This window comes from Nelusetta ayraudi, unplaced genomic scaffold, assembly GCF_046127955.1.
Source record: "Nelusetta ayraudi isolate G7.1 ecotype Tasmania unplaced genomic scaffold, CSIRO-AGI_Nayr_v1 ptg000048l, whole genome shotgun sequence".
Classification (NCBI taxonomy): domain Eukaryota; kingdom Metazoa; phylum Chordata; class Actinopteri; order Tetraodontiformes; family Monacanthidae; genus Nelusetta; species Nelusetta ayraudi.
This window is the reverse complement of record NW_027466098.1, coordinates 9458975-9476292: the sequence shown is the minus strand read 5'-3', so window position 1 is coordinate 9476292 and position 17318 is coordinate 9458975. Positions and strand designations below refer to the sequence as shown.

Genomic DNA, 17318 nt, shown 5'->3' with positions numbered 1-17318 from the left:
TCGACTCATTATCCCTCACCTTTAGGCATCCAGTTGCCCACCCCCAAAAAAATGACTGTTTCCCCCAAAAGGGGAAACAGCCACAAGGTTGCTGAACCCTCCTGCAAGGACTTGCTTTCATCAGGTGCAGCTTGATTTGAATTCTTTAAAGCGTGCTTGCTTTTGAGCGACCTGTCCTTATATCCAGTAGGTAGAGAATGAATACGAATATGCTATGATAAAGAGAAAGCTCGACATTTTGGGAAAATGTACTTTGGAAAATGCTTTGTTTTGTTTTTAGTGTAACAAAATGTTATTTTTTCCTGTTGGAAAATTTAGATGTTCAATCACAGTTAAACAGTTAAAGTTAAAAGGAAAAATCCAGAAATGGACATGTGGACAATAACTGAATATCAACTGAACTGAAATGTTTTCTTTATTTAGCATCAGTGCCATTCTAAATAAGAAGTGTGCAGTGTCCAGTCTAGACTGAAGTGCCAGGTTTCCAAAATGTGCATTCTGATTTTCTGAATTGGGTTAAATAGTGCAAATTTCCCCATATAATCAACCTTGGCAGCCTCAGACTCATAACCCTTCCCTACTACTTCATGTGCCTCTCTTTTTCCGCTCCTCCTCCTGTATCCCGGAGGAGAGAGATGAACAAACAACAGTGTGGAAAAGCACCCGCGAGTTTGGTCTCCATGGCCGCCCGGGCCGACGCCACTCACCCACGGGCCCCTCAGGGATCGGTCTCCTCCTCTCGTGGCCGTCTCTCTGCGACTCCGTCTTGTTTTTGTCTCTCCGTGCTAAATCATCCCAGCTCCAAGTGCGCTGCAGCCGTCCTGGGATTAATAGCCGCGCACAGAACAGGCACGTTTTCCGCCTGGTCGGTTCGCTTGTGCAAAGAGAGGCTGCTGGATCTTGACAGTAGCTGCGTAGCTCTGGAAACAACAAAAAGCACAACAACAACAACAACAACAACAACAACAAAAAAGAGACAAGAAAACTACTGGCTGTGTCGTTTTTTGCTCTTTTGCTTTCGATGTCATTTGAGGTCAATGTTTGTCAAAAAAAAAAAATATGTCAGAGTAGTTTTTGTGAAATATTATGATACAGATGTACAAAAAAAATAAGAGAAATGAAAAGTTTTATGGTTGTGAAAAGCTTTACTTTACTGAATTACTTTATGAACGGAAAAGAAAAGCAAGAGAAAAAGAGAACTTTACTGTGGCTCCTGCGCGGAGCTGCTTTGTGACCGTGTCTTGTATTTGTTGTTATTTCTGTTGGGGCCCGCTCGACATCGAGGGCCCCGGAAACCGGTTCAGAGTGTGTGCAACCCCCCCTCCGTGCCCCCGACCCGCCGCCATCCACTGTCCGATTGACCCCCCCCACCCCCCGCGCCTCCCCGACTCGTCTGCTTCTGCACCGGGCGACCAGTAAGGCAGGAGTGAAGGAGAACTCTGAGGAAGAGGAGTGCTGCTCCTCCTCCTCCTCCTCCGTCCTCTTTGCTTCTGTGACGACGGAGTAAAAAAAAAGGCAGAAATGCACACGAGGCTGAGTACATCAAGGCTGTTTCTTTATTTCCCCTTTTTTTTTTTTTTGTCTCACCTCGTTCCCAAAGGGGCCTTTTCTCAACTCGACATCCGGGCATCCCCGGCCTCCGTCGCTGGTTTCGCTGGACTGCTAGCCTAAAGGAATGCACTATTGATTGGTAACCGAAGCTCATGAATAAAGTTTGAAAAAACGGAGTCGTCATCGATTTTTTTTTTCTCGTCTCCTGTTTGACGGTTCTCGTGTATGTGGCATGTGTGGCGGTTGTAACATTTAATAGCAACTCTGGTGATGTAACTCCTAATTGTCCTATTAAATGTTAAAACCTGCTGGTCATATTCTTGTTTTACCTTTGTTATTGGCCCAGCCCCACTTTCCAATCTTCCTGGACAGGTGAATTTCTCCACCATTTTTTTTTTTTTACGTTATTTAGTCAGTTTAAGTCTTTTTCTAGTCCAGAACAGGCATGTGCAAACTACATATGAGGCCCATTAAGGGTTTTAGTCTGGCCTGTGGAACATGAAGAAATTATATTAATAGTCAGTAAGTCATAAAATGTCTTTATGACTGGCCCCACCAGTCTAAAAGTTTGCCTACGCCTGGTCTAGTGCCTAATTTTGCCTTTCTGTAAGCTCATTTGTTTTGTTTGTTTCCCCCTCGTGTTTGTGCATTGGAGACACTCTAGATCCTGTTAAATGCCATAATATGTCCTGCAGCTGTGTCCATCCATTATCTCTGTCCTGTGGCACATTCGTCTGTCTGTTTTCAGCAGGGGTCGCCAACGTGGTGCCCGTGGGCACCAGGTAGCCCTCAAGGCCCACACAAGTACCTTCAATGCTGTTCTAAAAATAGCACAACTCCTTGAGCTGCTTCTAAAATTCAATTTTATCCAATCTCGTTAAGTCACTGTTGATAATTATTGAGAACTCGTAAACGTGAGCGTTGTTTTCACATTGATCAGTGTCATTCGTACTAAATGCTAACTGGGAAATTGTGTTATTTCATGAGATGTGTTGCAAACTGGTTGCCCTTCACTTAACTCAGTACCCATGAGGAAGCTCTCAGGTGCAAAAAGGTTGGTGACACCTGGTTTAGAGACACCTGTGACATCTTTGAAGAATATCTGCTGGGTCTTTCTGACATAACATCTCTCAGAATAACGACCGCACAAGTAACTCAGGTGTTCATAACGGCTTCTGAGACCTGCCCATGACTGCTCCCTAATTGTAAAGCATCAGTTTGAGCAGGATTGAAGGGTTTTTGTTTTATATTCGTTTAAGGATGAAAAATAAAGATGGTATAATGTAAGCTTGAAATTCCTCTTCCCGAGTTTTGAGATTCAAATTTTTAAAGCTGGTTTCCTTATATGTATAATACAAATCCCCATTCTAACTCAACCTCAGAGAGACCGAGGACTTTGCGAAATGTGAAAACAAGACAATTTGATCTGACCTCAGCAAGCCCTGTCTGCCTGTCCTCTTTCATTTTCTCGCTAGACAAGCGGCACCGGCCACGGTGGTTTTCTTAAACTGGAAATAGCTCCCTGACTCAGAGAAAAAACAAACAAACAGACAGGTGAAAAATTGCCGTGGAAACCAAGGAAGCGGCGCCTTGGAGGACGGTAAACATGTGGCAGACTGAAACGCTGTTGTTACGGCTGATGGAAGCGGCAGCGGAAAGAACAGCTTGTGAGCGAGCTGTAAAAACCTTTCGTCTGGCTCTTTAACACCTCTTTCTTTCTCTATCTATCTCTCCTGGGCCATCATCTATCCCCCCCCCATCCCCTCCCCCAAATCTTTTTTTTCTCCTCTCTTTTTTTGCCGTTGCTTTTAATAGCATCACTATGAAGTGAAGAGGGGTTGCTAAGTAACTGGCTGGCGTCTGCGCCGGTGTTTGATTGGCGGTCACACTGATAGACACAACAGTGGGGTGCGTGTGCGTGTGTGTGTGTGTGTGTGTGTGTGTGTGTTCAAGAAAAACAAAGGAGTGAAATGAAGCGTTTGTTCCACATTTGATCTTTAGCCTGAAGTTCAAGATCCTGAAAAGCCGCCGCTCTTCCGTCTTCCGGCCGTCCTGGTTCCCGCAGCCAGTCGACACAGACACCGCAGGAATTCATCACTTGGAGGAAGAAAAACAGCAGACCCCGAAACTGACATGACATCATAGGCCGCAGTGTTGACACCTAGAGGCGTCGTTGTGCTACTGCAGTTGCCTTTGTCTGCGGCCACATGTTGTTTGTTTCCGACCATTAAAACGCACCAACACGTCGTCGTGCTTTAGAGGGGATTATTCATATAATAGTGAGGGCACGATTGACTTGACTTCCGCATGGGGACGATTCGAGACACATTCAAACTCCACGCTGCCAAAACTTGACGTGCTCGGCAAGTGAAAATGATGGCTGCACAACAAATATTGAGGCGTGAAAGATCATTGCTTGAACGTCCAATGTTCCGTTTCCTGATAAGTGTAGTGCAGGGTGTGTTGCCACCTCACAAATCAATATCAAAAGACTGGCGAGAGGACAAACATGTCAGGATTTTGCCTTGAAATGCCAATTGTCTCCCCCTACCAGATAAAATGGACGGTCGTGTGGAAAGGTGTTTTCTTTCTTTCTTTCTTTCTTTCTTTTTTAATCTTCTTGCCATGTGACAGGAGCCACACCCATGTCCTGATTTGGGCAACTCCCCGCCCTTTTACTGGCTCACCTGTCTCTCATTGTGCCAATCAGTGTGACTGTTAAAGCCAAACTCTTCCCCTTTCGTTTGATTGTCAGAACATGCGCTGTACTGTACACTGCACCACTGCGCCCTGGAGGAAGCCTTTGAATAAAACCTTTTTATGGAGAGGCATTTCAGACATGATTTGTCAAGTTTTGCTCTTTCTTTTGTCAGATGGACTTTTCAGTAAATAATTTCCTCGACTCTTCATTCTCGTTTCACTTTTCGGTTTCTGATTCCTGGTAAAACTGATGGTTTGTTTCTACTTTAAAAACAAGTTACTTATGAGGCACTGTTCCGCTATCCTGGCAGTAGCATCAGTCAGGTTGCAGTGCCCTGTATGACATCACAAAGGGCAGTGATGGATCAGTGGGTTTTAGAGTAAAGGAAGGACTTTTCTGAGGAGGATGCACAAATATTGGAAAGCAATGTAGATAATTATATTACACCTGAATTTAGTGATGCCCAAATGATTAAATAAGAATAATAAGAGTTGTGAGCAAGATGTCCAATTTAAAATGTCAGATGCACCCTTGCATACTTCATTAATGCAAACACTCAAAGATGTGATTGCACTGAACAGCATTCCAAGTGTTCAATTGTGTTCATTTAAAAACAAATTATTAAAATGTTCGACATTAGGGATTCTTCATTTTGATACAGAAATATCTTAATGTAGTGAGTGATCAGTCGCTGTTGCAGTTAATGGCAGAAAAGGATGACCCGGAAATCTTTTGCTGTTTTATTCGTCTGTCATTCATCACATTTCACAATATGTCCTCAGGGACCTCCAAGAGTGTCACAGGATGAGACTGGAGACGACATGAATGATTCAGTACGCAGAATCCAGGGTGTTCCTTGGGGAGGGAGGGGGGTTTCTTTTACTGTTATAATAACAAATATATACAGATATCGCGGGAAGAGCATTGTAACAATAATAACTAAGTCTTTCCAGTAATAACAATAAATTTAATAAATACTCAATGTTCTTAACCACACGGGGGAGAATGAGATTGGGCTCACTCCGCAGTGGGTTTATGTATCATCGCATACAAACAACAACACGCACGCACACATATTTCCACAAAGACACATTCGCTCGTTCAAAATGTAAAGACACTTGCACAGTCAAGTAAAGAACATCTGTCGGCCAAGAGGAAACGTCCACTGTGCAAAAAAACCAACCAAACAAACAAACAAACAAACAAACAAAAAGATCCACAGGTAAAAGTTGAATCTTGAGCCATGACTTGGCTGTACGCTAATGTCCAGTACAAACGGCTCAGAGGAGAATAGGACGCCTCCAAAACATTGTTCCCTCAGTCCGTGTCCGTACGAGTGGCGGGAACGAGGATTCCACGCCGAGTGCTACTGGTTTGAGAGTGAGAAGACGTCGGGAGACGGCCAACGTGTCTTTTGAAAACGATGCTTTGGAAATAACGCTGCACGCGGCACAGCCGACCGACCGCTCATCCACACGAAGCAAAAAAATACGCGACGCAGTGAAAAAAGCACCAGCACACTGAAAAATGAACTTTGATCTTCCACGCATGCACGGTAATTCCTACACGTCCACGCGGACAGAAACGCACCTGGTCTGCCCAGAGCAGTGCAAAAAAAAACAGGTCGCAGGAAGGGATGCACTGAGAAAATAAACTCTTTTTTTGGGGCGATTGGGAGGGCTGCTGTCATTTTGGGGTTATTTTATGCTGTACAAGGCAAAGGAGTAACCATTCTGCTACCACAACGACAAAAGGCTTTTTCCTGAAGGGCCGTCTTGAAGGGACGGGGTGGAGAGGATCGGCGTGCAGGGAGATGACATGTTGTGAGGGTGAAGGCAGAGCTGACGCTGAAGGTGTTCCGAGAGCGATGTCATGCAAAAAAAAAAAAAAAAACTCACAAAAACAACAAAGACACATTTCTTTCATCCAGGAAATGTCTAAATGCCAAGGTGGAATGTGAGTGAACTTTATTTTTTGTTTGTTTGTTTGAGGAGTCTTTGGAGAGAGATGAAAGCGGCAAGCGAGGAGCAACACCGAGAAGGCGAAAAGCAAAGGCGGAGGAATAAAAAAAACGAAAACAGGTCGCAGACTTACAGAGTGGCTTTAAGTTCTCCGATGGCTTTAGAAGGTCATGAGTCTGGAATGAATTTCTACCGCTGAGAAGCAGGTGGAGATGGCTTCTGAAGAGTTAGGGAGGGGTTGGGGTGGGGGGAGTAGGTGGGAAAGCACATTACAAGGCTTTTAAAAGGCCTCAAGGACCCTCGACAGCACTACCAGGGAAAGGGTTCACACCTTATCGGGATACGGAAAAAAGGACACAGAAGATGAAGGAATGGCTTCTAGTAAGTGCCTCCAACATGACATCATGTTGTCGGCAAACTTTCAGAGAGTGCACTTTGCTCGGCTCAGACATTAAGCATACGCTCTTCATCCGCATCCCCCGAATCGGGCGATAATAATAATAATAATAATAATAATAATAATAATAAATTTTTTTAAAAAAGCACAAACGTCCACTCGCTGCATCATCTCTAAGAGTACTGTTGTCCGCACAGAGTGGCGGCCTTTCGCTGTCCACACAGAGGGACCGTCTGGTCCGAACTCTGACCCTCCACGTCCATGTCCATCAGGTTGGGCCGCGTCGACGTGACGCTGCTGTCCGTCGAGCCCAGCGGGCTTTCGCAGCTGCTGCCCGGCGACGAGCTCTGCGTCCGGGAGAGGGAGCCCAGCTTCCAGGGGTCGGCTCTGACCCTGGCCGGGGTGGGCCTCGGCCGGGGGGCGAACTCCAGAGTTTTGGGCCTCTCCAGGGGGCTGATGAGGCAGTAAGCGTCGGGGTCGGGCACCGGGGGCGCCGGGGCTTTGCGTCGATGTGGGACAGGGTAGATGGAGGAGGGGTCGGGGAGGCGGGGAATGTTCCGACTATCCTGACCTCCTGGGGGGTGGGGGAGATGCAGAGAAAAGAAGGATCTAAGTTTTTCTTCTAAAATCAAAGAAAAATGTTATACGGCAGCATTGCACTGCAGCATTGCCCAGAACAAATAATCATGCCACACTTGAAAATTAGGAGAATTGAGCATCAAAATACAGTAAAAACATTACTGTCCAGTATTGATACACTAGTAGAAAAAAACAACAACACATTGTTTCTAAAAGAAGCATCATCACTTGGTTGCAATTTCGATCCCTTACTTGTGATTGTGAATAGCAACATTTTTGAGTTCCAATATGTTGGTTTCCATGTACAGTTTATCTACCTCCCTTGATTGAAGAATCGAACTACGAAATTATAAAAACAAATCTGTAAGAGAATCATTATTAAAGGATCTATCTATCTATCTATCTATCTATCTATCTATCTATCTATCTATCTATCTATCCATCTGTCTGTCTGTCTGTCTGTCTGTCTGTCAAATGACCACGTTTGTACATCTACTGCTGTTTCAGTCTGTGCAGGAGGACGCTTGAATTATCTTATTGATGTTTATACCCTCACTGCCAGTAGAGGGAGACAGAGGACCAGCTTTTTATCTACGTTCTAAAGAGGTATTTTTTTAGCTCAGGTTCATTTATTAACAGCCTAAACCTAAACAGTTGTTCTTTTCATTCCTTAATTCATGGACTCTTGAGTAAGTCCCACTCTCAGTCATCAGTTCGGTCTCCCCCACCAACCAATAGATTCTGGACTATAACAAGGGGGAACCAGAAAATGTTCAATATCAAAAGGGGTTGTTTTCAACACGATGTCTTAATCTCTGTGGGAACTTTAAAGTCATTGCCATAATATAATAATCAATATCAAGCCCTCATCATATAGAGTAGGGCTTGAAATTAATAAACACATCATTATAATGCGTCACAAAACAATTGACTTTCTACCTATACAGTTTAAACATATCAACATCTATTACAGCCTTTTGTACACATCCGAACAGTCACCCGTAGTAAGACCTTACAGAGTGCCACAAGTCCACCTGCCTTATGTTCCTTACCTTTGTTGCTAGTTTTGTGTAGTTGCCCTGGTGGGGGGGGCATGGGCATGCTTCCATCTGACGGCGTCCTGTGGTGTCCCAGAGTCTGAGCTCGTGGTCGTATGGCGCCGTCCGAGGGGGTCCGCCTGTGCCCTCGGTTCGTGGCCATGGCTACCGACACGTGCGTGGGCGTGAGCGATTGATTGGGCTCCTTCTTGAAGCTCTCGGCTCGCAGGTCCAACAGCGGGTTGAGGGCCGGAGCCGGAGGGGCCGCCGGCGTCTTGACCCCCGTCAGCGGAGTCTGGGGGAAGTCGTCCGGGTCGGAGGGGAGGAGGGACTTGGTGGAGTTGCAGTCGGAGAGGGAGGACAGGGAGAGGAGCGTGACGGAGGGAGACGGGTCCATGCAGGGGAGGATGGAGTCGTGGTGCCGGGACAGGGAGAGGGAAAGGTTTCGACTCGGCGGGGAGGTGCTGCGACGAAAACGTCCCGCGCGCTGGAAGAGGCCCTCCTTCTTTTTACGCTGCTCTTCTCGAAGGTCCTGCTCGTCCTGGAGAACCTGCAGATATCAGACCAACAAAAAGGAGTATTTTCGTTCCTTTTTCTCTTCTTTTTTTTTTTACATTTTTAATTGTGTTTGCTTTTAGACATTAAACAGTCAAATCTTTGCCACTCACAATGTTTTTTTCTTTTTACAAAACTGAACAAAATGCAATGGGAAAGATGGATAAATATGAAGGAGTGAAAAGAAAGAATAAGGCTGGGCCCCGCTCAAAAACTTTTAGTTTCATAGGGTGCCCATTTCACATGTAAAATGAAATGTTTATATATTTGTGTCTTATCTTATCAGATATGTGAATAAAATGTATTGAATTGAAATTGGTTAAATTGAATTGAATTAAGGTCTGTCAGTAAGTTTTGACATGAAATATGAGCCATACAAACAAATTGACAGACAAGACAAGACATTTGATGATAGAAAATAAAAGGAGCATTGCACAATGAACTTTTCAAATCATCCATTGGTGTTCAATAAATCTCTCAATAATTTATACATTCCAAAAAGGAGAATTTCTAAAGAGGATCTGCCCACACCTTCCTACACCAAAAACATACTAGTAACAGTCTGAATGACCTCCCCTCACCTGGAGTTTTCCCAGCTGCAGCAGGTCCTGGCCGAGGGCGACCGACGCCAGCAGAGACGCGCAGCCCAGCAGCAGCACGTCGCTCTTCTTCCTCTGGCTGCAGCGCCGGATGGAGTCCTGGTAGCTCACTGCAGAGCCCAGGCTCCCTGGTCCCTGGCAGGAGCCGCCGCCGACTGACACAGTGTTGGGTCCCAAGCTGCCCCACAACGACCCAGAGTCCTCGGCCGCCCCGTTACTGCTGGTCTCCGAGGGCTGCAGGGAACCCGGCGACTCCTCCAAGTCACAGCACTCCTCTGTCGAACACAGCAAGGAGGTCGGTTGAGGTTTGTTCTCATCGCTGGTTTAAGTTTTTTTAATATGCTGACAGGACTTGGAAGAAGAGGGGAGACTCACCCATTTCATTAAGGCTGGAGAAGCCAGCGGTCATAGGCGCATGTTTGGGGGACTTGCCAAGATTGGGTGCACTGGACGACCAGACTTTGCATCCCTCACCGAGTGATTTCAGCCTGTGTACGTAAAAGGCAAACAGGATTGTTTCAGGGCAGAAAGGAGTAAAAAGTATGGCGACACGTAAAGACGGCGTTCATCCCTTCCCACCCCCAAATTTCTTTTAAAATCTCTTTAAAGTAACAAACTTGTCCACATACTTTTCCTCCCCGCCGACTCTTTCCTTCTGGTGGGTGGAGCTCGGACCCCAGGTGCGCCCTTTCTTCTTGCTGGCCGACAGGTCTTCCTTCTTGCACACTGCGGTGCGGCCCCACGTCTTGGAGCCGTCGATGGGCGTCACTGAAGGGGCAGCCGCAAAATTAAGATTTCAAACCAAGCACACAGAGCACACTTCCCCCAAAGGGGAGGAACTCTTGCCGTTTGTCATCCTCTGGATGAAATTACACTTGACTTACATCTTATTGCTCTCAGTCGGGGGATGACACCTGGGCTGGCAGGCGGGGTGGTGCTCTCGCTCCCCTGAGTCTTCCTCTTGTCCACGCTGGGAGAAGCCTGGACTGTGATCTTATGCTGAAAGCCTTCAGGTGGGAGAGGAAAATAAAGTTCATTCAATGATTAATGATCCTGGTTGCACGTAACTGCAAGTAATCAGAAAAATAAAAAGGAGGTTTAGGCTAAGATTGAAAGTGTACACGTGTAGTACGGAATGGTATAGCACGGAACGGATGCTGTTTTTCTATGGATCCACTCCATACTATAACTGTCACATAAGGGTCTGGCTGTGGGTATTTAAATGTGTGAAGTACTTTTTTTTTTATTATTATTATTTATGTCATATACCATTTACATTATAGAATGGTTGTATTGTGAGCAGCTGCAATGTGTTTTGGAGACCAAACAAATAGAATTCTCTTTTTATGTGTATTACGTACAACATTTAAGGTCAGTGACCCCATATTGAATAACATGCCACCCTTTCCAAATACCGAGGTCAAGGCTATTTCACGAGGTTCTTTGGCAGCTTCAACACTGTCAACACTGCACTTCCTGCGCCCTAAATTTCCAGTAAAAGACAAAATGCTATGTTACGGGAAACGGGTGCACCAAACTGGGAGCTCTGCCAGTTTGGGGGCACCTGACTCATCGGTTTAAAAAGAAGTCCCGCAGTTCCACCCCAGTACCCACCAGAGGGCAGACTGATGCAGTTGCTGTCCCGGCCCAGCTTCAGCAGTCTGCTCTTCTTGAAGTGGCCTTTCCTCTTTTTCACACTGGGTTTCTCCTGGTACACCTGATGGATGATGATGTTCAGCTCTCGCTCCACAATGTCGATCTCCCTCTCGGCCAGCTCCTGCTCTCGCCTCCTCAGCTGCTCCTCCTGCTCCCTCTGCTCCTCGGCGGCCCGAGCCAAAGCTTCCTCCCAAGATCTCAGCTCCTGTAAAGACGATAGGGTTGATGATGTGGGAAGAAAAAAAGGTAGGGGAAGAGTCGAGAGTTGATTAGCACTTTGGTTCTTAACACCTCTTTCAGATTTGTTGATGAGGTGTTTCTGGTATGGAAAAATGTATAGTGTTCCAATTATGCTACGGAATTAAATGAACACAGTTCATACATGGGGAGTTAGGTGTACAACGTTGAAAATACAAAAGACACTCCATATTTTTTTCTTGGTAATTTGTGTCTGAAATGTCAATTTATACATTATTACAGTACTTGTTGCGTATTGTTGCGATACCCCCAAACGACCAGCAGATGGGCACGTTGAGCTGGTTAAAAACAGTTGGAAACGTAAAATAATAAAAAACCCAGCGAGGCAGAAACTGCAGAATAAATAGTGCCGACAAGCTAAACTTGAACTGAACTTTTCTCCTCAAACAACGAAGGTTAACACCCACACAGGTGGCTTTCTCCTCTAACGTATATCCCAAAATAAATGAAAGGGTTTCGCGGTTGACTGCATGGCTATGTTCGCCGTTGCTAACTGTTAAGAATACAGTTAGCAGCGTAAGATTACGTAAAAGACGCAAGACGAAAGGTTTCTCTTTTTTTGTTGTTATTAACCGAGTTTTCCTTTACGATAAAGTAAAGGAATTTCTGTGTGACTCACAGGAAAGTAGCCGATTGCTGTGTATTTTCAATAGGATGAAACGGTGAGAGGATAAATGAGTTTTCTGTGGTTGTATTGGTAAATATGTACACCATGCATGTGTCAGTCACTGACACTTTTGTCACTGAAATAACTTGTTATTTGTTATTTACTAATAAAGACAAATAAATTCAGACGTCAAGTAACACAGTATGTAGTCACTGTACAGCCAATGGTTTATGCATATATTGACAGCAGGGTCAAAACCATTGCCTAACCCTGATGCCCCGGAGGTCATTGAGGCAGTAAAAACACCACATGCAAGCGAGATATTGAACAAGACTTCAAGACAAAAAAAAAAAAGAAGAAGAAGAAGAAGAAGAAGAAGAAGAAGAAGAAGAAGAAGAAGAAGAAGAAGAAGTTAAAAACAAACATAAATTGTAAGACTAGCAAATACATTGAATGGTTTTTTTCACCTTCTCTTTGGCCCTCAGCTCATCAAACATCTGCTGGATCTCCAGTCTCCAGTCCTCCTGTAGCGAGTGGAAAGACTCCAGAGGCATCTGAAACATGGCCGACTGCTCGATGGCCAGCAGCCGCCGCAGGATGCTAGTGAACGAAGGTCTGCTGTGGGGGTTTGGGCTCCAGCACTCTGAGGAGGCAACAGACAAAAGGGTATGGTCACAAACTAATAATGTTCACATAGAAGTAGCTTCATTCTGCACATTGTTTCATTACAGAAGAGAACAGGGGGATTCAGCATCTGTGCGAATAATACAGTTTTGGATGTAGTTTAACTTCAAAAATGAATAGCATATTGTGTTTTTATGCATCTCTGGAAAATAAACCACTTTCATTTGATAAAACTCACATTTCCAAAATATGTGTTTCACTTCATTAGCTTAAGTTTAACATCTCTTATTGCCCAGTAAACACCAGTTTGTATTCACACATTCCCAACAATACATTTTCAACAGTAACATTATTTGTTTTGAACATATTTTAAAGTCGTCCAAATGTGGCGAAATAAATATTTTAAATATTTTTTCTTAGCCAAAGCCATTTAAAAAAACAAAAACAAAAAACAATGAATTCTTAAGTTTACTCTCTAATGAATAAAACAAGAAGTCATACATATTGCATCTCATTTTTAAGCAAAGCCACAAAAGTAGATGGTGGGCTCTCTCTCTTGTTTGTTTTGGGGGTTTACATCTCGTTAAATTAGAATTTATGGATGATGTTTGTTAGAATTCAGTGCTTTTGTTCAGTCATGTGAGTAGCTTAAACTCTCATCCCAGTGGGTTGGGACTTGCTTTTCTTTAACAAACAACAAAATATTAAGACATTTGCATATACAAACAGTAAAAAAAAAAAGTGAAAACAGCCAAAGCAGACTGAGATTGGCCAAATAATAAACATAAATTTTGGTCGCACTCTTCCTCTGGCACGGGGGGAAGAAACCTTAGAGGAGGCAACAGGCAAGATGGGACAGCATATGGCTGCCATCATGAGCCAAACCTGAGCTGACAGTGTGGCGGAAATATGGCGGACACCTACAGGCGTCGGCTGTGTCGCGCGTTGACCAACATTAGACCTCGACCCCAAAAAATAATTGGGAGAAACAAAGTGGCAGCTTCCGCAGAGCTGTTTTCTCCTGGTTTTGAAGTAAAATGTTTTAATTTGTCAGGGGACGCAACGCAGTGTACGCAGCTGACGGCGGAGGCAGGGCAGATGAAAGTGGGCCGATGACAGGAGTAAACAGGAGCGCGGAGCGGAGCGAAGGATGAAAAGGGAGGGATTATAAAATGAATATGGATAAGATGTTGAGGGGCGGCTAAAGCAGAAGAGCGCTTTAGAGGAAGTGGTTCAAGTCTTCTGCCGGGCTGAAAGTTCCAGGAGTGTTTTTTACGAGTGGATATAAAACCCGAGCCGCGGCTCAGCCATCCATAGAAAGACCCACGAAGTGGAGTGAACACGAAGCAGGTGCGTGTTTAAACAGAGACCGCCTGAACTGTGAAACAAGAGCTGGTTAATGCTCCACCAGCAGTAACAAAGAGACGCCTGGATTATTTGTGAGGTGGAAAGAAGAACCGCGGTCCGCTGGAGCTCAGACACAGAGAGGGAGATTGGAAGAAACCGATGACACCGACATCATGAAGACATTTCTAAAATGTGAATTCTCAGGGACTGATTTTAAACAGCTCCCATCTCAACAGATTTCTGGCCGTGCTACACTGTAACAAACACAGGAAGTGACGGCGAGGTTGTTCGCGTTAATGTACGCGGCGCGATTTCTGCAATGTCGGCAGCGTAATCAGACCTGGACAGCACTTTCTGTCATTAACGGAAGATCAAAGAACAGCAGTAAAAGCGCTGAGTCAATGTTAGCTCACAATAGGTCCACGTGAGCAGCAAGTGGCTCAGATGGCAGTGAAAAAGTCCACTCTGACTGTGACGCACCAAAAGCCTCTCCAATCACAATATTTTTATTCATTTATTTATTTTTAAGCGCCGCCACCTTTGAAATACTTTCCATGGTCTTTCCCAGAACAACATGAGGATTAAACTCTACACATTTATCATACATTCTGTCCGTAGTGTCCGGCTATCGGCCCTCACGTGTAATCGTGGAAATTTAGATTACGTTATCAGAAAGGCCGATGCGTTGGGTGTGAACATTCAAAGGCCGATCCTAAACTAAAGGTCGGAAGTGTTTCACTGTTTACCAGCAGTGAATCACACAGCATGCACGTTATATCCATTGTCTTTACTGGGGATGTGGCTGAAATACACAGGAAACTGAATCTAGTTGATTAATCAAAAAAGATTGAGTTCAAAAGGAGAAAGGAGAGCCCCTCATCCAAAAGTGGCCGCTGTCAACGCTGAGGTCCTATGTGCGGTTTATTGGATAAAAGCAGGGACGAGGACAAGCCGCGTCCCCGTGGTCGTTCTGCTTACCTTCTAGCAGCTGCGCGAACGGTTCGGGACATGTGGAGGGGATGGGGAGGGTGAGCTTGTTCATCGCGACGCCGTACGCTACCGCCAAGGCGTCAATCTCCCGGTAGGGCACCTCGCCAGTCAGCAGCTCCCACAGCAAGACCCCGAAACTAGGAGGGGAGAGGGAGTGAGAGGAGAACGAGTTATAGCTTCCATGAAGGTTCTCCATCCACAACTCAGAAAAAGCCTGTTTAAACAGCAGGGGGTGGGGGGGGGGGGGGGGGGGGGGTTAAGTCTTCAGTTATTAATCTGAAGTCCATCAATTTGAAACTAATTCTGAGCAGAGTCTAAATACGTTAAAGTAGTTCATTTAAAACTGGGATTACATAATCTTAAAATAAGGTCTTAACCGAGCTTTAACCTCAGTCATAATTTCAGATGCTTTGTCACTGGTCTTACACACTTGCAGCAACGCTTGCGACCAGCTGCTTTGAGCCAAAACAATTCCATTCTGTTTGAGGAAAAAGCCACCAGCTCAGCCAGAAGTACTTGTGCTCAAAGAATTTAGGCAGATGGGCAGCTCTGCAGCTAAAAGTGAAAATATTACTAACTGGAAATAGATAGTGGGTAAAAATATTAATATATAATTTTCTTTTTTTCTTTTTCAATGACTTGTTAGTTAATTAATAACATTTCTCAAATTTAAAAAGGTGTCCAATATTATTAAAGTCCTTCTGAAATCCTCCTAATCAATAATTGAGTCTTTTCATTTCTTCTAACAATCAGCTGTTTCCGCAGGACGGCAGTTTCACCTCCACACGTCGCTGCTTTTGGAGAAGAGGGACAGCTTGATGACCTCCGGGGCCATCCATGCGTACGTCCCAGCTGCACTCATCTTGGTGGTCTGGTGCCACTCTCTGGCCAAGCCAAAGTCTGTGATCTTCAAGGTTTTCCCACCCAAGTTGTCCCGCTCCACCGGCTCCAGGATGAGGACTGGAGGAGACAAGAGAGGAATAAAGGTTAGCCGTTTCACTGGTAGCTGCTACTGGTTTTAACTACTTATTAACCAAGCGCCCTGACGCATGAATGCAGCACAGGAACGCTTTGCTGCAGTATTGCCATATCAAACAAATACGGATACGCGTTTTAACGGTGTCCCGCGGGGTTCTTTCCACCTACTCTGGCTTCCTCCCAGAGTCCAAAAACATTCATGTTGAGACTAACTGGCAACTGGTAACTGAAAAGTGCAGTGCAGTGGTAATGGTGTTTGGCGTGAAACACTGAGCAGGGCGCAACCCTGCATTTACTGTATGAGTGCAGTATAAGCAGTGATAGAGGATGGACGGATGGAGGGATGATGGATGGATGCATTCATTTCAAAACATAATATTATTGGATTTTAATCACTAATGCACCCACTTGTTAATTATTATTCAAAGCAGCAGTTACATAGATATTCAATATATTACCAAATAGATGAGTTAAAGATAGTATGTAAATATTATATAATTGCCTAAATTAAAAAAATAACAAAAATAATATCAAGTTTCCGATGGCAAAATGAATTTCTGACTGTTATCTTTCTAACTTGCTAATATTTAGAAGAGCAATAAGGACCAGAACAACCTAATTCACTTCTTTTCTTTACCGTGACCGAAACTACCATCTGGATATCCCGACCCTGACTTTTAGTAGCTATTTCTAAAATGTCATAAAATAGCAAGTTCCGTTGACCATCTAATGAACAACCAAACTAGACAACAAACAGGACAGACTGGCAAAGGCAACATTTGCTGCAGTCCCTCTGACAGCTCGAACTCTGGTTTTACACAACTGCGACTCCCAGTGCGTCTGGATGCCGTGTGCACTGCGTATATCCAGACGAGAGTCTGGAGAGGCGAGTGGCAACACAAAGCAGGAAAGCACGTCCGTGGTGTTTACAGTACAGGTGTGGTCGGACCTGCCTGTCTGCCTGTGCCGGAGTTCGCTGGGCTCCTCAGTCCGGCGGAGCACAGCGGATTTTACACGCTTCGCACAGTGACAAGACATTTGAATCTGTACACTTGTTTCATTGTGAGGGTTGGATGTATCTCTCCCCCCCCCCCCCCGGACGACCTCCTCCTCCTCCTCCTCCTTTATTTCCGTGTGACGACTGGCTATGGAAATATTTAGAGTGTACACAGCTCACACTCACTGGGAGCAGCTGGGGGGGGGGGGCTCCATCCCTTCCTCCCCTCCCTCCCTCACTTATCTACAGGCGTATGCAAAGGGTGGTGGAGAGAGGACACACACACACACACACACACACACACACACACACACACACACACACAGGACAGCGTCTTTGTTTATACACGCAGGCCTTCACGTGATACAGGTGTGCTCTCTCAGCGCTCTCTGCTCTGTCCACACACTCCACAGACCAGAGAGCAGTTTCAGTGATAAAGATCTGAACTCAGGCCAGTCTGCAGACACTCACACAGGGAGGA

General features: G+C 45.1%; 1 protein-coding gene across 1 annotated transcript in view; it reads right to left on the bottom strand.

Moving 5' to 3' along the window:
- Positions 1-4979: 4979 nt before the first annotated feature.
- The window catches only part of map3k10 (mitogen-activated protein kinase kinase kinase 10), a 33982-nt gene continuing 21643 nt past the window's right edge, over positions 4980-17318 (bottom strand). Inside the window, 10 exon segments of the mRNA XM_076036175.1 lie at positions 4980-7184; positions 8242-8776; positions 9363-9655; positions 9756-9868; positions 10010-10148; positions 10265-10387; positions 10995-11241; positions 12369-12544; positions 14851-14999; positions 15642-15822. Coding sequence (XP_075892290.1) covers positions 6784-7184; positions 8242-8776; positions 9363-9655; positions 9756-9868; positions 10010-10148; positions 10265-10387; positions 10995-11241; positions 12369-12544; positions 14851-14999; positions 15642-15822 — 2357 coding nt within the window. The 3' untranslated portion in view covers positions 4980-6783.